General features: G+C 41.9%; 1 protein-coding gene across 1 annotated transcript in view; it reads left to right on the top strand.

Moving 5' to 3' along the window:
- The window catches only part of PGM5 (phosphoglucomutase 5), a 200,328-nt gene that overhangs the window by 828 nt on the left and 173,532 nt on the right, over positions 1–25,968 (top strand). Inside the window, exon 2 of the mRNA XM_021694328.1 lies at positions 17,705–17,867. Within this exon, the coding sequence (XP_021550003.1) occupies positions 17,705–17,867 (163 nt within the window). The remainder of the gene's footprint in view (positions 1–17,704; positions 17,868–25,968) is intronic.

Below are 25,968 nucleotides of genomic sequence, written 5' to 3' on the forward strand. Positions count from 1 at the left end.
CACACACACACACACACACACACACACACACACACACACACACACACCACTCCAGTGTGGATCCCTGACATGTTTGGCAAGAGTAGACCCTAAAGATTTTTAATATACGTGGTTCGTTAACCCAGTGGAATTACTTCACTATTAATCTGATTGGGGTAGGGCTGGGGTGGAGATCACTTTGATGGCATACAGCCTGGGCTTTCAGGGTGTGTGTGTGTGTATTTCACTGATCTGAAATGAGACTTGCCATGCCTTTCTTAAAGCAATTCCTAACTTCTCTGCAAGAGGCTCTTTGGCGGTTGACAGCATTTTGTACCTCTTCTCCTTTCAGTTTTCATCCTCAGTTCCTCTCTCTTCTCCCACGACCTCTGCAGACCTTGGGTTTTTCTCCTTCTCCCTCCTTCCTTTCTATCCTACAACTAGAAACCCCTTCTGGCATCATCCCTTACTCCCGTGTCCTCCTTCCCAAATCCCGCAGCCTCTGCGGACTTCTGCAAGAGGGAGACCTCACTTCAGGGGTCTTTGCGGGAAATGTCTAAAAGCGTCGTTTCAGCCTTGTTCATACAGTCAGATCCCCACACATAGTACATTTAAGTGGAATCCCTACAGATGTATAAATGAGTGCGAACATTGAAAAAAAGTGAAACTAAACAACAGTCTAGCTTGTGGATTCCCTTTCTCCTACCTGAGCCCCTCCTTTTAATTTTCTCCCTTCCTTCCTTTCTTTTTGTTTTTCAATCTTTGGTGTTGTCCATGCTCCATGTTTGTCTACTCTGATTCCCCTCTCTCAGTGTTTTAGGGGTGGGGAAAGTGGATTTTTTTTCCCTAAATAAAATAACCCAAGAGCAATTGGGAGAAAAGCGCTGAGGGGTGATATGGGTGGTGGAGCTGGGATTTCCAACCCCAGCAGATGATGCGGCTGGTGATACAGGACTTGTATTTCTCTCTGGCTCCTTACTTGGGATTGATAAAAGTTGGCTTGAATCAGGGAGTTGGAGAGAGGTTGACAAATGGTCTTTTACTCTTGTCTGACAAAGCTGTTCCCCTGGAGTGATGGAGAATAAGGAGCCTTGGGAGAGCTGGGCAGCCCTCATACTCCTTCCTGGGCCAATTTTTCCAGCGAGTGAGAGAAACATCCACTTACTTATTGTGGGTGAGGATATTTTTGAAGCTACAGTTGTCGATTTGCATGGGCAAGGTATTATTATGCTTTCTTATTTCTTGGCACACGTTCCCGTGAGGACTCTTCAACTTGTTACTTCAATGGGTCTTCTCTGATAAATACATTTTATTAACTTTAAGGGTGGAGTTTATTTTAGGAGATAGTTAGCATGTTAATAAATGGTTAAAATAGAGCCATGCTTAACCTCACGGTTGTTACAAGGACAGAATGACAAGTCCTAATCCACCCAGAATCACCATCTCTTCAATAATCTGAAAGTATTACCTCTAGAATGGGTGGGTATGGGTGAAGGGAATGGTCAACATTTATCAAAGTTTCAGGCAGCAAGTTTTAACCAGTCTTTTCCTCATTTTGTTCATCTTCTTGAGGGCTTTAACCTAGAAAATATCTCCCTCTTTATTTTTATTCTTTGTTAATGAAATTAACTTACTGAAGAGGCTAGGTCGATTGGTTGTCCTGTAGAATGCCCCCCTCTGCTCCCCATTTCTGAAATTTTCTGATTTTTTTTTAATGGTGTCATTGAACTTTTCATTATATTCCCTGCGTGTGTGTGTGTGTGTGTTTGTAAGTAGAAATTAGTTCTAAAGTCTTAATTAGATTCATGCTCAACAAATTTTTTTTTTTTGGAAGACTGTTTTGTAGGCGATGGTGTATATTCATATTGTATCGTGTCAGGAAACAATCTCTGGGTGACCGGTTGTTCATGATACTGAGATGATTATAGGGCTGTTGTGGTGATTGCCTCTGTTTTCCAGGCTTTTCCCCCTCGGAACAGGCCAGTAGCCTGTGGGGTGAGGTTTGTACCATGTGAATATCTAGTTCCAGTCAAACTTTACTCAGTGGTTTAGCATCCTGGCTTGAGTAGATTATTTCATTAGCGGTTTCAAAATGATTTTTGAATCCTCTAATTCCATCTACATGCTTCAGCTAGCATTTTTCTAAAAACTGGGCATTTTCCTCACGATTGGGCTCTCCCGTAATATAGTTCCTTCTAGAAAAGCAGAATATGTGTTTATTTCTCTCCCTTTTTAAATTACCAATTTTCAGAGTCAGGATTTGGTGAAATAGCCACTTCCACTGTTGACACATGAATTTGTTTGGCTTTGCTTTTGCTCTTTTGAGTATCACTGTGGACTCCTGAATTTTTATATAATCCATTTCAATGGATTTGTAAGTAAGTGAGAAGACATTTTTACCTGTTTTTGTAATTTTTATATGGCTGTGTGAACTTATTTAACAAGTCCCCAGAAGTATTTTTATTCTGACTGTGTCATAACATACAGGGCAAAAGAAAAATAACTACTAAGTATGAGAGTAAATAGCATCATTTAAATGAATTGCAAAACTTAGTTTGTTACTTATTTAAACTTAGTTTGTAAGTAAGTGATTTTTTTATCCTATTTCTTTTTTATTATTATTATTATGTTATGTTAATCACCATATCCTATTTCTTTTTCCATCTGCTTCAGATACTCTTCAGGGGTTTAGATCCTCTAGGTATCAATTTATTTTACTCTCTTAAAGATTTCAAGAGCTAAGTGTAAATAATGGCTACATTATGAATAAACACCTTTGCCTTTTTCTGGGTGAATCCGTCTGTGACTAAGGGCATCTCTCTCTTTCTCCTCTTTGTTCTAATCTTTTTTTTTTTAAGTCCTAAAATATCTTTAATATTGGACAGATGGCAGCACTATGTCTGCCTGAGATGTTTCTGACTTTTTCTAAAGTCTTCTGTCTCTGGAGATGACACTATAAATCATCACTGTCCGACAGAACTTTTAGAACTTTTTGAGATGATGGAACGGTTCTATAATCTATCCTAGCCACTAGCCACATGTGATTATCAAACACTCGAAATGTACCAAGTGTGACTGAAGAACTGAATCTTGTATTTTATTTAATTTTAATTAATTAAAATATAAGTTTAAATCACTGTAAGTGATTAAGAGCTATCATATCATACCGATAGAACTTTTAGAACTTTTTGAGATGATGGAAAGGTTCTGTAATCTATCCTAGCCACTAGCCACATGTGATTATCAAACACTCGAAATGTACCAAGTGTGACTGAAGAACTGAATCTTGTATTTTATTTAATTTTAATTAATTAAAATTTAAGTTTAAATCACTGTAAGTGATTAAGAGCTATCATAGCATATCATATATAGCACAGCTCTATAATTTAGCATTTAAAATGTGGAATTTTTTTTTTATGGATGCAGACTGTTACATCCAGAAGCAACTGTAAGTTAAATAAAGGTCGGTCACCAAACACTACAAATGCATATTTGGCAAACCCAAACCAGATTTCTTCATGTGATAACCACACTCTCTTTTGACTTGAGCCCGGGAGACAATGAGGTATGGTAGACAAAGCACTGTATCAGCAGCTGGAAGGCTCGCTTCCTTTTCCTAGTTCTGCCATACAAGTTGCCCGGCAAATGCTTCAGCCTCTGGAAATACCTAGAAACCACTTGTTTCCTCATCTATAAATTGGGTATGAGAGCATGGCTGCGTTATCCTGGGAATCAAATGAAAGTGTTATGTAACATCCATAGCTTTAAGAAACGTAAGGGAATATTATTATGGTCAACTGAATATATCTCACAAAATAATGATTTGACTGCATGTATTGAATAAAACAACTTATAGCTCCGTTGCAAGTTTCAGCCAAGAGAAAATCCATTTGTTGATTAGCCGCACACTATGCTGGCCATATGATGATCAGCAATGGTAATAATCATATTAGCGTACAGTTCAGCTTACAGAATCAGTTCAGCTTACAAGAACTTCTCAATGCCTTGTGAAATCTTTTAGAGGTGGGGGTCAAAGTGCAATGGTATGAAGAAGGCTGGGTCAGCATGGGACTTCGGAGTGCCTTCCAGATGGGTGCTTTTACCAGTCGTGTTTGATTCCAGTGGGCCATGCAAAGGTGGTTGTTCCAAAGAATGGGAGTGCACTTGCCCTGACATTGACTGGAGCCATCTGGGGAACAAATTTTGATGTGGTCCCAAAGAAAAGGAGCATAGGTTTGGAAGGGAGGCAGAGTGGAAGATGGCAGTGTGTGGGATGTAGGGAGGGAAGAAGTAGGCAGCAAGAGGGGAAACCTGTGTTTCAACATATAAGGCTTCTTTACTGGGAGGGATCTGGAATTCTGGGATTGGCTGGCTTCAGGTCTTGTCTCCAGAGGGGAAAAAGAACTGGGTGGTGATTGTTCTGTATTTTCTACTGGTGTTCACTACGGAATAGGTGAATGGAATGAGTTACTATGGCCCAGACATTAGGAAGGGCAGGCTTGTAATATACAAGAAAGCCCTAAAGAGCTTGTCATAACTTTCTCTCGCTTCCCTTCCCAAATCCCCATCCCTGGATTGTGGAAATGGGAAATCTATTATGTGAGCAATAGCCAATTTTAGGGTGCCCTTGGTTCCATCTATCTCCCTGTTCAGTTAGCTCATTCTTGAATCTTTTAGCCTCAAGTCGTCATTCACTTTTTTTATGGGGAAGGAAAAGGAATGGGAGAGGTTTTAAGAACAGCTGGGCCCTCCCAGTTGCTGGGGTAGGTTATTTTAAGCTTTGTTTAATGTGCCCAGAGACCCAGATGACATTTTTAACTAAGCTGTGTTATTAAATCTTGTGATAAAGCATAATGATGTTTATTGAAAAGACAGACACACATCAGCAACATTATGTGTGAAACTTGCCTGAAGAATTTTCTATAAAACATCTGTTCTCTCTGAGCCCTTAGGGAACTCTGGAGGTTTGATAGTTTCTGTACAGACTTGAGGGATAGAAGTTGGAACCTAATTTTGAGGAAACTACGCAGAGGTATTGACTTCCCTAACCTTACCCTTCATGTTTTCGGCCCTGGCCACTCTTCTGTTAGACAAGAGTAACGTAAACAAATACTGGGATAGGATTTGAACAGGATTATTTGAAATAATAGGCAGGGGGGAAAAAGGTCTGAATTTCCCAGGGATCTTTAAATTGAAGGTAGAAAACTCAATGTCCTTTGTTAGCCTACGGCTTTGACAGTTAATTGCAAACACTCAAGATTTGGCCAATATGCCTCTAATGTTTATACTTTTGGAGCCAAAGGAAAACTTTAGGTCCTTTCATCTGACTTGACTCTCACTAGTTGTGAATAAGAGGATATCTAGAATATACACAAGACTTGTTAAAATCCACATTTTCTGAATCTTTAAATATTTTTCATCTCCTACATTTTTAGTGATGGTCAAATTTTGGAGTACTGCTTGTATTTGTACGAAGAGAAAATTTTCAGGAAATTCAAAGAAATCCTTCTTCTTGGCATCAAATCACAGAAATTGTTCTTTCCCTTTCCAAGTTTCTGGTTATAGGTGTTTTGTAATGTAATATTTAATTATTGCCTTTCTTTTGTTTTCCTCCAATAAGAGTCCTCTTTTGTAGCTAGGGGTATCTAGTTTTATATTTAAGGCTTTCTAATGGGAAGAGAAAAGAAGTTGAAATCAGAGGACCAGAGTTTATAACAAATGGTTAATATCTACACCATATGAAAAGCTTTTCCAAATCAGTAAAGAATTCAAAAAATTCAAAAGAAATATTGTCAACTACAACGACGAACATATGAAAAGGAGATCATCCTCATTAATAACCGAGAAAATATAAACAAAAACAATCCATCAATTTGAAAAAAATTGAAAGTACTCAGAGTTGGTGTGAATGTTTGAAAATTGTCATGTGAATGGAAGTTAAATCGATACAACTTTTTGTCCAGTCATTTTAGCTGTATGTATCAAAATTAATCGAGTACTTGTCTAATAATCCACCAATCCCTTAACCTGAGAATCTATCCTGTAAATTTCCTAATACAAATGTGGAAATGTCTACATACAAGAATACTCGCCACAGCATTTTGCAAAAGAAAATCTTGGAAACAGTTTATATGTTCAATAGTAGAGAACAGGTACCTAATGTATGACGCAAGCATACCACTGAGGCATTAAAACCCGTAAACAAAGGAGGTGGATCTATACGGTACATGAAAAAGGTACGAATGATAGTTTGTTCAGTGAAACAAAGCAATTAGTAGATTAAGAAGAATATAGTTCCAACTTCTATCCCTCGTCTGTATAGAAACTATCAAACTTCCAGAGTTCACAGAGGGCTCAAAGAGAAGAGATGTTTTATAGGAAATTCTTCAGGCAAGTTTCACACATAATGTTGCTGATGTGTGTCTGTCTTTTCAATAAACACCATTATGCTTTATCACAAGACTTAATAAAGCAGCTTAGTTAAAAATGTCATCTGGGTCTCTGGCCACATTAAACAAATCTATAATGTAGGCATAGAAAATAGGGTTGGAAGAACATACTCTAGTTAACAGTTAACAGTGAATACATCTGTGGTGTGTGTATGGTAGGGGGTATGGGTATGTGGTTGTGTATGGTGGGGAAGGAGAATCCTTTCTCTTTCTACTTCATATACTTCTCTTTATTAAATACTCGTACATGTGTATGCATTGCTCTGATGATTAAACACACCAGGAAAAAATAATAAAGAAAAAAGGAGGAGGTCTGAATTTGAATCCCAGTACTACCGTTTGCAACTTGTATGATCGCAGAAAAGTCACGTGGCTTTCCGGGGTTGGTCTCCTCATTTATACAAATAGGGAAAGTAAAACCACTTGCCCCCACATCTTCCATGTTTGTTGGGAGGATTATAATCAATTGTTTTCTTTATTCTCATAAGACAATTATTACCAAGCTCTTTTCCTCTGATTAGAATAAGAGGACCTGGGGGGCGCTTGGGTGGCTCAGTCGTTAAGCGTCTGCCTTCGGCTCAGGTCATGATCCCAGGGTCCTGGGATCGAGTCCCACATCGGGCTCCCTGCTCTGTGGGGAGCCTGCTTCTCCCTCTCCTCCCCACTTGTGCTCTCTCTCACTATCTCTTTCTCTCTCTCTCAAATAAATAAAATCTTAAAAAAAAAAAAAAGAATAAGAGGACCTGGGCGTATGTGCTTTGTAGTCTCGGTAACTTTACTGACCAGAAGGTGCCTGTTGATGTGGTGATCACAGTTGCTTTGGTAAGACTTCCTCTTGACGTTTGTCTTTCTTCCATGCTGTGGGCTAAGACTTGGGTGGTGACTGCTGAAGTCGCCATCCCATCCTTGCTCCTAGTGTGTGTGCATGTCTGTGCACATGCGCGTGCGTGCGCGCACACACACGCACACACTCGCTCATGCACACACACCCTGCCACAGTACTTGAGGTGACAACAGCTCCTCTGGCATAGACTTTAACTCCAAGGACTTTTTTTGCGGGGTCTGTGCATTATTTCCTGGTATGAATGAGCTGAGTCAATGCCATGCTTTTCCACCTTAAACCTTTCTGAGGCTCCGGTTGCATTCAAGCGGACCCCACCCCCCTACTGAAGCCAGATCTTAATCTGCTCATTTCATGAGGATTTTCAAGCCTAATGGACTGGGCCATGTGAGAGATTACTGAGAGGAACAGAGCAAGCAGAGGCTAAGAGACTCCACGCTAATCTGCTGAGTTGTCTGAAAATGCACAGCTGCCGACGCTAGAGATGCATTAAAGTATTTTGTCAGGATGTTTGTCAGGGTGTCTGTTCCCGCAGCCTTGCTGAATGTTTGGTTTGGAGGCATAATCTTTTTTTGGACAGGATCTCCCAAATGTAAAGTGACAGATGCTAATGTGGAATATAATACAGAAAACCCAGCCCTGCTGTCATAAATAACGGTAAATTGTTTAATCTTGCTGAGTTGTAAATCTATTATTGCCAGAGGTCTTTAGTTCAGTGGAACACAGTATGAGGAATGGGGGCACTTAGCAAATGGGCAGTAATTGTTTCCCAACCAGACGGAAATGGGTCTGATGGAATTTATTTTAAAAGCCACATAAATGCATTTTAATTGATTGTGACAACTACTCGGGAAAAAACACATGGCTGTAGAGACTGAGTTTTTTTGGGGGGGGAATATGTAGGCAATACACACACACATATATATTGCAGTATGTGTATATATATAAGTATATACACACATATATATTCTATCTATAAAGATGCCAAAGATACTGAGTTTTTTGTTATATATATAGCTTTGTTTTATATATATATATATTTCCTGTCTACCTATAAAGGTGCCAGATGGAAAGTGTTTTTAAACATTTAGAGGGTTTATCAAGTAGCATATGTATGTGTGCATGTGCACAGGATACCCCCTCCCCCAAATATATATCTTCTTCCCTGGCTGTCTTCAACAGGAGAGTAGACCAGATGTCAGAAATGTTTGAAGACTACGTAGAACCGAAGGAGGTGGCTAAGTGTTCCTAAATGACCAATGTTTCTAGGATAATAAATAGAATTGGGCTAGAGTTGGATGGGCCGATAGCAAGAAATAGAATAGAAGAAATCATACTGTTCTAGGCGAGAATCTGTCTTGCGAGAGCAGCTCTCTGCAGTGAGCTCAACAACATGGGTAAGTTAGCAGGTTGGCATAGCATATCCTAGCAGATAGTACAAGTCAGAGGCGCAGATATGAAAATGAAATGATCCAGGTCAAGATGAGGGTACAGACCCGGTCCTGTCACTCCTTACCATGGACTTCAGCAGTTTCTCAGTGAGCAGCCTTGGTGGTTAAAGAAGAAAGAAGACATTGTATTTATGTAGGCATGTTATAACTAATTTGCTATTTCATTGTTGTCAAGCTATATTCAGTTTAATTTATTTCATAGCCTGTGTTTAGTACTCAAACATTTTTTAGTTTCACAAATAAAAACTTCAGGTAAAAGAACACTTTTAAAAAAATTTTATTTATTTTAAAGAGAGAGAGAAAGAGAGCATGCATGCATGCATGCAAATGGGGGAGGGAGGGGCAGAAGGGAAGGGAGAGAGAGACTCTCAAGGAGACTGCACTGAGCTCAGAGCCAGACATGGGGCTCGATCTCAGGACCCTGAGATCACGACCTGAGCTGAAACCAAGAGTCTGACGCTCAACCGACTGTGCCCCCCCAGGTGCCCCAAAAAGCACTTTTATATTGGTCAGTAAATGATGCTACATTTAAATATTGGAAGACTATACATATGCTAAAATCACACTGTGGGAGAGTATTTAGTGACACAGAAACATAGACCAAGGGAAGGGCTGGATATATTAAGTGAAGGATGTAGATGACACAATAATCCCTTTTGTAAAAATATGGAAATATGTAAATGAAAGAGAGAAACAGAGATACCAAGACACAAAGGGTACACACATAATGTGAACAGTGCTCATTTTTAGATAGAGATGACTTATTTTCTTCTTGCTTATGTGTGCTTCCTAAATGTCCAAAAAAGGAACATGTATGTATGTTTATATATATATTTGTAATTAGAAAACCACTGTAGGTTAGCAAAACAACAACAGATTCATTCAATGACTATGAATTAAGGAATTCATACTTAAGAATTAAGAAATGGCTCGAGGAAGAGGAAGGAAGGCAGTGGAAGCTCCTGGAGTCTTTATTTGGTGCAAGGCACTGAACTGGAGCTTGCTTACCTTACCTCCTCTCACCTCCCATCTTTTAGATAACAAACCCAAGACACAGAGGGATCTTGCCCGAAGTCACATAGCAAATGGGGGAGGGAGGGGCAGAAGGGAAGGCCTTGGATCCTTGCCCGTTGGATATGAAAATCCCGGTTTATCTCAGGGCACTCAATTCTGCCTGCTTGACCCAGGTAGATCCAGTGGTTCCTCTGCAGGTCTTCAGTTGGGTTGAGCACCTCATAAAATAACAACAAACAGGTCCTTTCTTATTTCAGTGAGCCAAGTCCTATACATCAAGGCAAAGATTTCAGTATTTTCCAAGTGCTGAATTACCTAATTACTAGGAGGGACGTAAGTTCTAATGTCACCACCCCCATTTTGCACCCGAGGAAAGCTCGATTGCCTGATCCTCAATGAGATACCCAGAATTGGTGAGTTGGTGGAGGAATAGAACTTGAGCCAAACTTCTGGGTGCCCATGACTTTTCTGCACCTGTTCAGATGTTAGGGGCCGAATGTCCTAACAATCCGTCTTGGTTTGATTCTGGTGGACTCTCATCTCTCCTTCCAGCCCGAAGTGTGTGTGTAAAGACTTCCAGGGGGACAGGAAGCTGAGGATGGGCTCAGTGGCTCCCATCTGGTCTCCATGTAACAAAGCATATAACTGCATCATTATCCATGTGCAAATGGAGAAGTCCCTTGATGTTTGGATAACCACATCCATGTCTTGAGTTTGTTATTTCTCAAAATTCCACTTAGCCATCTCCGCCTTACTCATGTGCAGCCCTCTGACACGCCCCTCTGACAGCTGGGACCAAGAGACCAAAGCCCTGCCATCATGGCGGCTTGGCTTTGGGCTTGCTTTGTGGGTTTTGGTTTTTGTTTAACTATGAAGACAGGAAACAGGCATCTTTGTGTATATGGCTTTCCGTGCACTTTGGAGATGGCCGTGGTGGTGGTTGTGTGGTCCGCACAACACTCTGGGAACCATCAAGGAAGCTTCTGTTTATGGCTCTCTTCGCTCTCTGATTCACTTTGGAAATGACAGGGATATGACACAGTGAGTGGAGGATATTGGGGAATGTCATGCTTACTTTTCCTTGTCTCTCTTTGGGACTCTTTTTTAAAAAATGACTTATGTGAAGCTCAAAGGAAATCATAGGAGGGAAGTCATATTGAAGGGAGTTCACACATGAAAACAATCTTGCGTTCATTAGTGTTATGTTCCTGGGAGAAACTCATTTGGAGTAAAAAATCTGCCTCTACTCTGAGATCCTAGCCTGCGGGTTTCAACTGCCCATCACTGCTCTCTAGGACTTTGAGCTAATTAGAAACTGAACTCATTGCTAAATCTAATTTAGAAGAAGAGTTTGTTAGTGTTCTGAAAGAGGGAGCCATGAGAAAGAAAATTATTATTTTTTAAAAGATTTATTTATTTATTTAGAGAGAGAGAGAGAGAAATTGGGGGGAGGGGCAGAGAGAATGAGAGAACCTTAAGCAGACTCCCCACTGAGCACAGAGCCCGAGGCAGGGGCTCCATCCCACGACCCTGAGATCATGACCTGAGCTGAAATCAAGAGTCAGATGCTTAACTGACTGAGCCACCGAGGTGTCCTGAGAAAGAAAATCATCTTAAAAATTAGCTGTATATGGCACCGGCTGTAAAGAAATGGCCAGACTGGGAGAAAGCTTTCTGAGATAAAATGTTCTCTTTTCAGGACACTGGTCCGTGGCATGTGGAGGGCACACTGATTCCCATTCGGGGGTGGAGCAGTAATGATGCAGGCCAGGAGAGGTTGAAGCATCGGTGGGAGGTAACCACATCAGTTTAGGAGACTAGACACAGAGAGATGATTAAGTAAGGGCACCCTGGGCAATGTGGCTAATTGCACACTGGGCCCTGCTATATCCTGTCTTGCCCAAGCCTTTGGAAGTCCTGCCTGGGTAGGAACAAGCTCAAGCTGTGTCTGTCTGTGTATCTGTGTGTCTGGGAAAGCATGTGCCTCAGGTAGGTCTGCGGGCACCTGCATAATAGTGCTCACGTGGCTTCCTGTGGATCCTGGGAGCCATACGTGTGTACCGCCTATTGCGTGTATACGTGACAGTGCATCAGGGGCCCCCTCGCGCCTCTTTGCCAGTGGGAACGGAAGGACATGTTCCCAGGAGCCGGTGCAGCCCACTCTGGTTCCCTTTCCTCCAGCCAAAGGCAGACCGAATGGGGATGGGAGTGGCGATTCCCCCAATGCCCGCTAGGGGGGGTCGGGGAGGGAGCCGCAGGACACCTTGATGTGGACCGTACCCTCCCCCGCCCCCCCCGCCTTGTGGTCTGGGTTTCACTCAGGAATAAAAGTCAGACGCTGCCTGCTCCAATGCCCTAAACAAACGCAAGGCTAATTATGTAAGTAGATCATTTTCTTCTTGCAAGGTATCGTCTGCTGCATTGGCGGAGGTAGTATTTCTAGGACTTTTTTTGGAAAGTGAAATGGTAGCTTAAGGGATAACCTGCTGTCTAAAAGTGAATTTTAGTGAGTGGCTCAGTCAGTTAAGCATCTGACTCTTGATTTCAGCTCAGGTCATGATCTCAGGGTCGTGAGATCAAACCCTGCGCCACGATCTGCACCCAGTGGGGAGTCTGCTTGAGACTCCCTCTCCCTCTGCCCCTCCCCCCACTCACCCACATGCTCTCTCCCTCTCACTCAAAATAAATAAATAAATCTTTAAAAAAATGAATTTTAAATGTTCGAGGAGGGTGGGGCGCCTGGGTGGCTCAGTCAGTTAAGCCTCTGCCTTCAACTCAGGTCATGATACAGCGTCCCGGGATCGAGTCCCTCATCAGGCTCTCTGCTCAGTGGGGAGTCTGCTTCTCCCTCTGCTTCTGCCCCTTCCCATGCTTGTGCTCTCTCTCTCTCTCAAATAAATACATAAAATCTTAAAAAAAAAAAAAGTGTTTGAGGAGGATGATGGTAACTTATGTTGTGCTTAATTTCACAAAGGGTTTTTCTTTATGGGATCTCATCTTAAGATTCTCAGCTTTGCACATGAAGACAAGAAGCCTTAGAAAAGTGAAGTGATTTGTCCTCCTCTGGGGTAGAGGCAAGACTCACATCTAGATCTTTTAACTTTGAAATTGAGTGCTCTTTCTTTAAACAACAGGGCTTCCGAAGGTTATATTTCTTTTATCAGTTGCTAGAAGAAGCCCAGAAGTCTGAAATCCAGCAGGGTCACACTTCCTCTGGGGGCTCTAAGGGTGAACCATTCCATGCCTCTTCCAGCTTCTGGTGTGGTGGCTGCCATATTCCTTGGCATTCCCTGGCTTGTGGCCACTTTACTCTGATCTCTGCGTCTGTCTTCACAGTGCTTCTTCTTCTGGGTGTATCTTCTCTTCTGTGCATCCACTTCAGTAAGAAAAAAGCTCTTCCCCTTCCACGATGGAAGTGGTCCCAATGCAATCAACCTGCAACCGGGGGGTTAGCTGATCACCCCGGGAGTGGTGCCATATTAGGGACTCAGTTTTGGTTTCTGTTGGGTGCCCACTGGTGGCTGTAGCCAGGCTGGCCTTGGTGAGAGGAAATCCATGTTGCTGAGTCCATGTATAACCTCCCTCCTTGCCACCATGATCACTTTTTTCCTGAACCTATTGGTCAATGACAGGAGTGGCTACAGGGGAAGAAGGCTGATCAGTATTCACAGAATAGGTCATTCTACCTGCTTGATTCTTAAAATCATTCTCTGCTCAACTCCCCTTTTAGGGAGCATTTGCAGGGGATACAAATATCTTCATGGTTTTTCATGTCTAACTTTAGAAGCTCTATCACTTGCTCTCATGCAGCTCCTCCAGCCCTTATCATGCCTGAGATGTCCCGCAATTAAATTTATATACAGTGTTCAGCATTACCTCTTTTTTCTGATAGTGGTGGGCTAATGAGCACACCTTCATAGGTAAAATTTCCAGATAACTAGAATTTAATCTTCTGTTAATCCTTCAATTATAACCAAAATGTTAAAGGTTGGCATTTTTTTTCAAGTATATTTTCTCACATTAACCTTTTTTTTTTTTTTAAATTTTTTTATTTATTTATTTGACAGAGAGAGAGAGACAGCGAGAGCAGGAACACAAGCAGGGGAGTGGGAGAGGGAGAAGCAGGCCTCCCACCGAGCAGGAAGCCTGATGCAGGCTCGATCCCAGGACCCTGGGATCATGACCTGAGCTGAAGGCAGACGCTTAACGACTGAGCCACCCAGGTGCCCCTCACATTAACCTTCTTCTTTTTTTTTTTTTTTTAAAGATTTTATTTATTTATTTGAGAGAGTGAGAGAGAGCATGAGAGGGGAGAGGGTCAGAGGGAGAAGCAGACTCCCCACTGAGTGGGGAGCCCGATGTGGGACTCGATCCTGGGACTCCAGGATCACGACCTGAGCTGAAGGCAGTCGCTTAACCAACTGAGCCACCCAGGCGCCCACATTAACCTTCTTAAACACAATATATATTACCTTTTCAAACAAGAAATAACTGAAATATAGTTAAGATAAAAAGTTGGTCTATAATCTCAACTACTTGATAAATAAATTGTATATATTTACTTCTACATTTTTTCCAAGTCCTAGCCCCAAAGTGAATATAACTTTACATTGTGTGTGTGTGTGTTTTTTTAAGTAGGCTCCAGTGGAGCCTAACATGGAGCTTGAACTCACAATCTTGAGATCAAGACCTGAACTGAAATCAAGAGTCAGCTGCTTAACCGACTGAGCCACCCTGGCCCCCCCACCTTCCCCCTTCAAAGGTTGTTTCTTTACAAGCAATTCTTAAAAATGGGAGAGACAGAAAAATATGAACAAAGGTTACAAATATTTTTCAGATTCATGAACCTACAGACTTATTCCTTGAGGGCAGTGACTAAACCATATTTATTGCAGTATCTGTAGGGTCTTCGACATCGCCTCTTTCATGGTAATCCTCAATAAGATGAGTTGAATGACTAAATACATTTTAACAAGAGCATGTGGAACATAATTTATTATGGCTCTGGATAACAATATGAGTATAATTATTGTCCAATGTCTTTCCCATCTTGACAAATGACACCATCATCCCTTAAGTTATTAAAGGTAGAAATCTGGGAGTAGATTCTTTTCCTCACTGCCCTTGTATTAGTTGTTCATTGCTGTGCAAGAAATTATGACAAAACTTATGTCTTAACATGGCAACGAATATTTATTTTACTCACAGGAGATAGGTTGTTCTGACCTGGGGACTCTCATGAAGTCACAGTCACATGTTGGTGGGGGCTTTGTCATATGAACATTTGGTGCAACTGGAGGATCCATTGCAAGATGGCCCACTCACACAGCTAGCAAGTTGCTGCTGGCTGTTGGTAGGAGACCTCAGTTCCTCTCCCTTTGGGTGCCTATGCAGGGCTCCTTGCGTGTCTTCATGACAGAGTGGCTGGTCTCCCTCAGAGTCAACAATCCAAGACAGCAAGGTAGAAGCAACAGTGTCATTTATGGTCTCACCTTGGAAGTCATGCACTCTCAGTTCTACAGTGTTCTACTAATCACCAGTTCTGCCTTATTCAGTGTGGGACTTATTCAGAGGGGACTGCACGAAGGCACAAATACCAGAAGGCAAGGATCATTGGGGGCCATCTTGAAGGCTGGCTACCAGAGTTCCTCTCTTTTGTATTTCATTCTAACTATGTGTTCTTTTCATTCTCCTTCCAAAAAAGAGTCTCAAATAGAATCCCTTCTCTTCATTTCTTCTGCCTCTAGCCTCGTCCAAGACACTGTCCACACTCGGCTCCACTGTAATATTCTTCCATCTGATCTTCCTCTTTTGGCTCTTGTCACTCTAATGCATTTCTCACATAGCAGCCATTCATTCATTTTTTCGGTGAATTCATTCAACGTATTTATTGTGATCTTACTACAGACTAGATTTGTTCTAGGTTCTCAAAATATAACAGTGGATAAAACAAAGCCCTTAGAGCTTCTGTATAGCTGGGAAATAAGTAAACGAATAATATGGAAAATATTAGGTGGCAATATGTGTAATACAGAAGATTAAAACAGGGTAAAGGAAAGAGAGGAAAATAGGAAAATTAGGGATGTGTGGGTGTTGTGTTATATTGGTCAGCCAGTGGTGCTATCTCTGAGTAGTTGACGTTGGGACAGAAACCCAAAGGATAGGAGAAGGAGGCATATGAATAGCTGGTAAGAGTGTCCAAAGCAGAGGAAAGAGCAAATGCAAAGGCCCTGATCACGCTTGATGTGTTTGAGGAACAGTAAACCAACCAATGTGGCTGGAGCCGAGGAGAGAGGGAAGTAGAGGATGTCAGGTAACGGGGGTCAGGTCATGCAGGGCCTTATAGAATATGATGATGACTTTGGCTTTACTTTGGGTTTGTCATTGACATATTTTGCTGACATGATATGACTTGCTTTCTGAAAAGATCATTTGGACTACTCATTTCTGTGATCTTTTAAAATGTAAATGATATCACATCACTTCCACTGCTTAAAGCTCTTCAGTGAATTCCCATTGCACTTAAGATAAAAATCCAAGCTCCCTTAGCTATTATTTTATTATCATGTTTATTTTTATTATTAAAATTGACACCCCATTATTCTCTTTCACAGAACCCTGCCGATTTCCTTCCCAAAACATATCGAACTAGTAAATATTATTATTAGGCTTATTTGTTTATAAACTGCCTCCTCCACTTGAAAATATGTACTCTGGGAATGTTGTGGGTCTCTCCATGCTAAATCATCCCAGGACTGCTTTGTTCTTGGAGCTCTTGTGTTTGCTCTTTGTACATTTTTTTCCTGTATCTTCCTCATTTTCATATTTGGTCAGTACCTACTTCTAGCAATGCTGTAGTTGGTGCCAGAGTAATTTTGGTGTTGAGCTGGATGCTAGAGCTTAACTTGGCTTGTGGGATTACAGCACTACTTCTCACATTTTAATGGACAAATGAATTAGCTGGAAGGGGGCAGGGGATCTTGTTAAGGTACTTGTTGATTCTTCCTCAGTGGGTCTTGAGTGGACCTTGAGGTTCTGCATTTCTACCAAGCTCATAGGTGATGGCCGTGCTGCTGATTCTTAACAAGGGGATTTGATCACCAAGCTTGGCAGAACGTGGAAATCACCTGTAGAGCTTTAAAGACTATGAAGCCTTGATTCTACCCCCAGATATTCCAATATAATTAGTCTGAGATGCAGTCTGAGTATTGGTAATTGTAAGGCTTCATTCGGATTCTGAATTGTCGTAACATTTGAGAACCACTGGATTGGATGACATTGGTCTCTATTTTAAGACAAAGCATACTGAGTAATACTCTAGGGGGCTGTGTGGCTTTCTTTTTAAAGTCAATTTTGTAGCTCTAGAAAGACTCTGACCACACCCATGGATGACCTCCAGATCTCTGCCTGGAATGACTGGAGAGTTTTTTCTGGTGTCTCCAGCACGTGTTGTCAGTGGCAGAAATAAAATTCTTGTCTTCGTAAGAGTGGTCATTCTGAGGGCAGTTAAATACACCCACTGTATGACGAGGCTATAGTAAGCCAGGGCCCTCCAGTATGAGCTTGTCCTGAGGAAGAGAGAGGAAGGGGGTGAAGCAGAGAAGCACTCCATTTCTTTTTTCTTATAATTTCTAGCATGTTCACATGTAGAGTTTCTAAGCCAGTGACAAACTAAGAACGTCTTGTGTAGTTCAAGCTAACCTTTTGGTCATCAAAAGTGGATGTTTCAAACTACTAAATATCAATGAGGCAGATCCAGTTTGCAGCTTGATAATTGACCGCTAGATGTGGGTGCCCCAAAGGTGTTGGAAAGACAATGCCAGAGCTCTCCTTCATCCCTTAACCTGAAGCCCACTCAGTTCCTTTTGTCAAGTGATTTACTGTGTGTTAACAGAGCCTGGGGCACTTCCCATTGAAATGCCTCTGATCCCATGTAACTGGATTGATTTTTTTTTTTTTGGCTGATCTAGATTGGACGACTGATTATTGGACAGAATGGCATCTTGTCGACACCTGCTGTTTCCTGCATCATCAGGAAGATCAAGGCAGCTGGTGGAATCATCCTAACAGCCAGCCATTGCCCTGGAGGACCAGGGGGAGAGTTTGGAGTGAAGTTCAATGTTGCCAATGGAGGTATGTGGCTTAGGATATGCCTTAGTCGTCCTGATTTCTGTCCTCTTACGTCATTGTAGTTTTATTTGTTAAAAAAGATTTATTTATTTGAGAGAGAGGGAGAGCATGTGTGAGAGCAGGGGGAGGGGCAGAGGGAGAGGGAGAGAGAGAATATCAAGCAGACTCACACTGAGCATGGAGCCTGATGTGGGCCTCGATCTCACAACCCTGAGATCAAGACCTGAGCCAAAACCAAGAGTCAGACGCTTAACTGACTGTGCCATCCATGTGCCTCAGCTATCGTAGTCTTACAATGACCCTCTGATGGTAGACAAGCAAGGTGGAGGGGAAATGGCTCAGAAAGTTCCAGTGAGGGGCTGTATTAGTCAGGTTTCTCCAGAGGAACAGAACAGTAGGCTATATAGAGATTTATTATAAGGAACTGGCTGGGTTCTGCTTCAAGATGGTGACGTAGGAATATCCAGAACTCACCTCCTCTCATGGACACACTGAATCTACAGATATATAGGCCAGTTTCCTCTGAAAAAACCCTAAAAACTAGCAGAGCAGCCCCTTTACACAGGGCAAATGAGAGGGAAACTGTCAAAGTGGGTAGGAGAGGCTGGGACACAACCTCACCATAAACCTCACTGCTGGCGAAATAATCCACCATCTGGAAAGAATGCAAAACCGTGAGCTTCTCTCCGAGGAAGAAGGGGTCTGTACTCTACACTGGGTACTCCAGCTTTTAAGACTGACACCTATGGTGGGGGGGGCATGGAGCAAGATGGCGGAGGAGTAGGAGACCTGGATTTCGTCCGGTCCCAGGAATTCAGCTGGATAGGGATCATACCATTCTGAACACCTACAAACTCAACAGGAGATTGAAGAAAAGAATAGCAGCAACTCTCTGAACAGAAAAGCGACCATTTTCTGGAAGGGAGGACGTGCGGAGAAGTGAATCCGAGGCGATATTCGGGGGAATAGATGGCGGGGGAGGGGCCTCCGTCAGCCACTTCTGGCAAGTGATAGAACTGCGGAGGACAAAATTGGAACTTTTAAAAGTCTGCTCTGCTGAGGGACGTCGCTCCAGTGGCTAAACGGGGGGGTGGAACCCTCGCGGGACAGTGTGGTCTCAGGACCCTCGGGGTCACAGAAAGACCGGGGGCGCCTGAGTGCGGCAGAGCTCCCAGGGATCGGAGCGGGGAAGCCGGCTGCAGAGTCGGAACCGAGGAGTGGGCTCTCAGCTTGGGGTTGCCATAAACCGTGATCCACGGCACAGTCGGGCCCCTGCTCCTCCAGCAGGGACCCAACAAGCGGCAGATCCGGGGAGACTCCCCTTCTTCCCCCGGGAGGAGCGGCATGGGAGCACGCCGCAGGAATCTGCTGGCTTTGGAGACTCCACATGGGGTCGGGTGCCAGAGATAGAAACGCTCGGTCACAGGCCAGGTGAGCACAGAGTGCGGCCGGAGACCGGGGAGATGGGAGTGACTGACTGCTTTTCTCTGGGGGCTCACTGAGAAGCAGGGGCCCGAGTTCTCGGCTCCTCCAGGGCAGAGATTGGGAGGCCACCATTTTCACTCCCGTCCTCCAAAGCTGTACGGAAAGCTTGCAGGGAACAAAAGCTACCGAGAGCAAACCTGAGCAGATTACTTAGCCCAGACCGGCAAGGGCGGGGCAATTCCGCCTCCAGCAAAGACTTTTGGGAACCACGGCAACAGGCCCCTCCCCCAGAAGATCAGCCAGAACAGCCAGCCAAGACCAAGTTTACCGATCAATGAGAACGGCAGAACTGCAGCGCTAGGGGAATACTGCACATAGAATCCATGGCTTTTTTACCATGATTCTGTAGTCTTTCAAAGTTAATTTTTTCATTTGAATTTTTCTTTTTCCCTTTTTCAACCAACATCTTATCAATCCCTTTTTAAAAAACATTTTTATTTTTCATTTTTAGAGTCATATTCTATCCCTTCATAGTAGTTACCCTTATTTTTGGCATATAAATATAAGTTGTTCTTTCTTTAAAATTTTGAGATACAGTTTCTTCTAACAGATCAAAATATACTCTAAATCTATTGTGTATGGTTTTGTTCTACTCTCCTGCCTGATCACAATCTCTCCTTTTTTCTTCTTTTTTTTTCCCTTAAATCCTCTTCTTTCTCTTTTCAAACAACTTATCAATTCATTTGTAAAATTTTTTATGATTTTCATCGTTACAGTCATATTTCATCCCTTCATCGTATTAACCCTTACTTTTGTACATATATAAGTTTTTCTTTCTTTAAAATTTTGGGAGGCACTTTCATCTAACAGACCAAAATACACCCAAAATCTAGTGTGTGGCACTGGTCTATGCACCAGCCTGATCATATTTGATCACATTCTGTTTTTTTTGTTTTGTTCTGTTTTTGTTTGTTTTTATCTTTTTCTTTTTCTTTTTTTCTTTTTTCTTTCTTTCCCTTTCTTTCCCCCTGTTTCAGGTCTTTTCTGATTTGTTTAGAGTATATTTTCTGGGGACACTGTTACCCTGTTAGCATTTTGTTCTCTCATTAATCTATTCTCCTCTGCACAAAATGACAAGACGGAAAAAATCACCTCAACAAAAAGAACAAGAGGTAGTACCGACTGCCAGGGACCTACTCAGTACGGACATTAGTACAATGTCAGATCTAGAGTTCAGAATCATCACTTTAAAGATACTAGCTGGGCTTGAAAAAAGCATGGAAGTTATTAGAGAAACCCTTTCTGGAGAAGTAAAAGAACTAAAATCTAACCAAGTCGAAATCAAAAAGGCTATTAATGAGGTGCAATCAAATATGGGGGCACTAACTGCTAGGATAAATGAGGCAGAAGAGAGAATCAGTGATATAGAAGACCAAATGATGGAAAATAAAGAAGCTGAGAAACAGAGAGATAAACAACTACTGGATCACGAGGGCAGAATTCGAGAGATAAGCGATACCATAAGACGAAACAACATTAGAATAATTGGGATCCCAGAAGAAGAAGAAAGAGAGAGAGGGGCAGAAGGTATACTGGAGCAAATTATAGCAGAGAACTTCCCTAATTTGGGGAAGGAAACAGGCATGAAAATCCAGGAAGCACAGAGAACCCCTCTCAAAATCAATAAAAATAGGTCAACACCCCGACATCTAATAGTAAAACTTACGAGTCTCAGAGACAAAGAGAAAATCCTGAAAGCAGCTCGGGACAAGAGATATGTAACCTACAATGGTAGAAACATTAAATTGGCAAAGATCTATCCACAGAGACCTGGCAGGCCAGAAAAGACTGGCATGATATATTCAGAGCACTAAACGAGAAAAATATGCAGCCAAGAATACTATATCCAGTTAGACTGTCATTGAAAATAGAAGGAGAGATAAAAAAGCTTCCAGGACAAACAAAAACTAAAGGAATTTGCAAACACGAAACCAGCCCTACAAGAAATCTTGAAAGGGGTCCTCTAAGCAAAGAGAGAGCCTAAAACTAACATAGACCAGAAAGGAACAGAGACAATATACAGTAACAGTCACCTTACAGGCAATACAATGGCACTAAATTCCTATCTTTCAATAGTTACCCTGAATGTAAATGGGCTAAATGCCTCAATCAAAAGACACAGGCTATCAGATTGGATTAAAAAACAAGACCCATCGACATGCTGTCTGCAAGTGACTCATTTTAGAACCAAGGACACCCCCAGATTGAAAGTGAGGGGGTGGAAAACCATTTACCATGCTAATGGACACCAAAAGAAAGCTGGGATGGCAATCCTTATATCAGACAAATTAGATTTTAAACCAAAGACTGTAATAAGAGATGAGGAAGGACACTATATCCTACTTAAAGGATCTATCCAACAAGAAGATCTAACAATTGTAAATATCTATGCCCCTAACATGGCAGCAGCCAGTTATATAAGGCAATTAATAACAAAAGCAAAGAAACACATCGACAACAATACAATAATAGTGGGGGACTTGAACACCCCCCTCACTGAAATGGACAGATCGTCTAAGCAAAAGATCAACAAGGAAATAAAGGCTTTAGATGACACACTGGACCAAATGGACTTCACAGATATATTCAGAACATTCCATCCCAAAGCAACAGAATACACATTCTTCTCTAATGCCCATGGAACATTCTCCAGAATAGATCACATCCTAGGTCACAAATCAGGTCTGAACCGGTACCAAAAGATTGGGATCATTCCCTGCCTATTTTCAGACCACAATGCTTTGAAACTAGAACTCAATCACAAGAGGAAAGTCGGAAAGAACTCAAATACATGGAGGCTAAAGAGCATCCTACTAAAGAATGAATGGGTCAACCAGGAAATTAAAGAAGAATTAAAAAAATTCATGGAAACCAATGAGAATGAAAATACAGCTGTTCAAAATCTTTGGGATACAGCAAAGGCAGTCCTAAGAGGAAAGTATATAGTGATACAAGCCTTTCTCAAGAAACAAGAAAGGTCTCAAATGCACAACCTAACCCTACACCTAAAGGAGTTGGAGAAAGAACAGCAAATAAAGCCTAAACCCAGCAGGAGAAGAGAAATAATAAAGATCAGAGCAGAAATCAATGAAATAGAAACTAAAAGAACAGATCAATGAAACTAGGAGCTGGTTCTTTGAAAGAATTAACAAGATTGATAAACCCCTGGCCAGACTTATCAAAAAGAAAAGCGAAATGACCCAAATCAACAAAATCATGAATGAAAGAGGAGAGATCACAACCAACACTAAAGAAATACAAAGAATTATAAGAACATATTATGAGCAACTCTATGCCAGCAAATTAGATAACCTGGAAGAAATGGATGCATTCCTAGAGATGTATCAACTACCAAAACTGAACCAGGATGAAATAGAAAACCTGAACAGACCTATAACCACTAAGGAAATTGAAGCAGTCATCAAAAATCTCCCAAAAAACAAAAGCCCAGGGCCAGATGGCTTCCCAGGGGAATTCTACCAAACATTTCAAGAAGAATTAATACCTATTCTTCTGAAAGTGTTCCAAAAAATAGAAATGGAAGGAAAACTTCCAAACTCATTTTATGAGGCCAGCATTACCTTGATCCCAAAAGCAGACAAAGACCCCATCAAAAGGGAGAATTACAGACCAATATTCCTGATGAACATGGATGCAAAACTTCTCACCAAAATACTAGCCAAGTGGATCCAACAGTACATTAAAAGGATTATTCACCACGACCAAGTGGGATTTATCCTTGGGCTGCAAGGCTGGTTCAACATCTGCAAATCAATCAACGTGATACAATACATTAACAAAAGAAAGAACAAGAATCGTATGATCCTCCCAATAGATGCAGAAAAAACATTTGAGAAAGTACAGCCTCCTTTCTTGATCAAAACTCTTCAGAGTATAGGGATAGAGGGTACATACCTCAATATCATAAAAGCCATCTATGAAATACCCACAGCGAATATCATTCTCAATGGGCAAAAACTGAGAGCTTTCCCCCTAAGATCAGGAATGTGGCAGGGATGTCCACTATCACCACTGCTATTCAACATAGTATTAGAAGTCCTAGCCACAGCAACCAGACAACAAAAAGAAATCAAAGGCATCCAAATCGGCAAAGAAGAAGTCAAACTCTCACTCTTGCAGATGGTATGATACTTTATGTGGAAAACCCCAAAGACTCCACCCAAAACTGCTAGAACTCATACAGGAATTCAGTCAAGTGTCAGGATATAAAATCAATGCACAGAAATCAGTGGCATTCCTATACACCAACAACAAGACAGAAGAAAGAGAAAATAAGGAGTCGATCCCATTTACAATTGCACCCAAAACCATAAGATACCTAGGAATAAATCTAACCAAAGAGGCAAAGGATCTGTAGTCAGAAAACTATAAAATACTCATGAAAGAAATTGAGGTAGACACAAAGTAATGGAAAAAACGTTCCACGCTCATGGATTGGAAGAACAAATATTGGGAACATGTCAATGCTACCTAGAACAATCTACGCACTCAATGCCATCCCCATCAAAATACCATCCACTTTTTTCAAAGAAATGGAACAAATAATCCTAAAATTTGTATGGAACCAGAAAAGACCCCGCATAGCCAGAGGAATGTTGAAAAAGAAAAGCAAAGCTGGTGGCATCACAATTCCGGACTTCCAGCTCTATTACAAAGCTGTGATCATCAAGACAGTATGGTACTGGCACAAAAATAGACACATAGATCAATGGAACAGAATAGAGAGCCCAGAAATGGACCCTCAACTCCATGGTCAACTAATCTTTGACAAAGCAGGAAAGAATGTCCAATGGAAAAAAGACAGTCTCTTCAACAAATGGTGTTGGGAAAATTGGACAGCCACATGCAGAAGAATGAAACTGGACTATTTCCTTACACCACACACAAAAATAGACTCCAAATGGTTGAAAGACCTCAGTGTGAGACAGGAGTCCATCAAAATCTTAAAGGAGAACACGGGCAGCAACCTCTTCGACCTCAGCTGCAGCAACTTCTTCCTAGAAATATCACCAAAGGCAAGGGAAGCAAGGGCAAAAATGAACTATTGGGACTTCATCAAGATAAAAAGCTTTTACACAGCAAAAGAAACAGTCAACAAAACCAAAAGACAACCAACAGAATGGGAGAAGGTATTTGCAAATGACATATCAGATAAAGGGCTAGTATCCAAAATCTATAAAGAACTTATCAAACAACACCCAAAGAACAAATGATCCAATGAAGAAATGGGCAGAACACATGAACAGACATTTTTCCAAAGAAGACATCCAAATGGCCAACAGACACATGAAAAAGTGCTCCACGTCGCTCGCCATCAGGGAAATCCAAATCAAAACCTCAATGAGGTACCACCTCACACCAGTCAGAATGGCTAAAATTAACAAGTCAGGAAACGACAGATGTTGGCGGGGATGCGGAGAAAGGGGAACCCTCCTACACTGTTGGTGGGAATGCAAGCTGGTGCAGCCACTCTGGAAAACAGTATGGAGGTTCCTCAAAAAGTTGAAAATGGAGCTACCCTACGATCCAGCAATTGCACTACTGGGCATTTACCCCAAGGATACAAATGTAGGGATCCGAAGGGGTATGTGCACTCTGATGTTTATAGCAACAATGTCCACTATAGCCAAAGTGTGGAAAGAGCCAAGATGTCCATTGACAGATGAATGGATAAAGAAGAGGTGGTATATATGTACAGTGGAATATTATGCAGCCATCAAAAGGAATGAGATCTTGCCATTTGTAACGACGTGGATGGAACTGGAGGGTATTATGCTGAGGGAAATAAGTCAATCAGAGAAAGATATGTATCATATGACCTCACTGATATGAAGAATTCTTAATCTCAGGAAACAACCTCAGTGTTGCTGGAGTGGTGGGGGGTGGGAGGGATGGGGTGGCTGGGTGATAGACATTGGGGAGTGTATGTGCTATGGTGAGGGCTGTGAATTGTGCAAGACTGTTGCATCACAGATCTGTACCTCTGAAACAAATAATACAATATATGTTAAGGAAAGAAAAAAAGAAGATAGCAGTATGGGAAGAATGAAGGGGGGAAATCGGAGGGGGAGATGAACCATGAGAGACGATGGACTCTGAAAAACAAACTGAGGGTTCTAGAGGGGAGGGGGGTGGGAGGATGGGTCAGCCTGGTGATGGGTATTAAAGAGGGCACATTCTGCATGGAGCACTGGGTGTTATACACAAACAATGAATCATGGAACACTACTTCAAAAACTAATGATGTAATGTATGGTGATTAATGTAACATAAAAAATTAAAAAAAAAAAGACTGACACCTGAGAGATGAGCCCCCAAAATATCTGGCTTTGAAGACCAACAGGCTCGTGCCCTTGACCCTCAGGTCTGTAGCGAACTGAGGGATGGCTCTTAAAGGGCCTGCATGCAGCCTCACCTGCCCCAGGGCCCAGAGAGGAAGTTGGTTTACGTGATTATGGAGGCTGAAAAGTCCCGAGACCTGTAGACCCAGGAGAGCTGATGGCGGAGTTCTTGTCTGAGTACAAAGGCCTGAGAAACAGCAGATCTGATGTTTAAGTTGCAGTCCAAGTCTGGGTTCAAAGGCAGGAGAGGACTGTGT

This window comes from Neomonachus schauinslandi, chromosome 13 (genome assembly GCF_002201575.2).
Source record: "Neomonachus schauinslandi chromosome 13, ASM220157v2, whole genome shotgun sequence".
Lineage (NCBI taxonomy): Eukaryota > Metazoa > Chordata > Mammalia > Carnivora > Phocidae > Neomonachus > Neomonachus schauinslandi.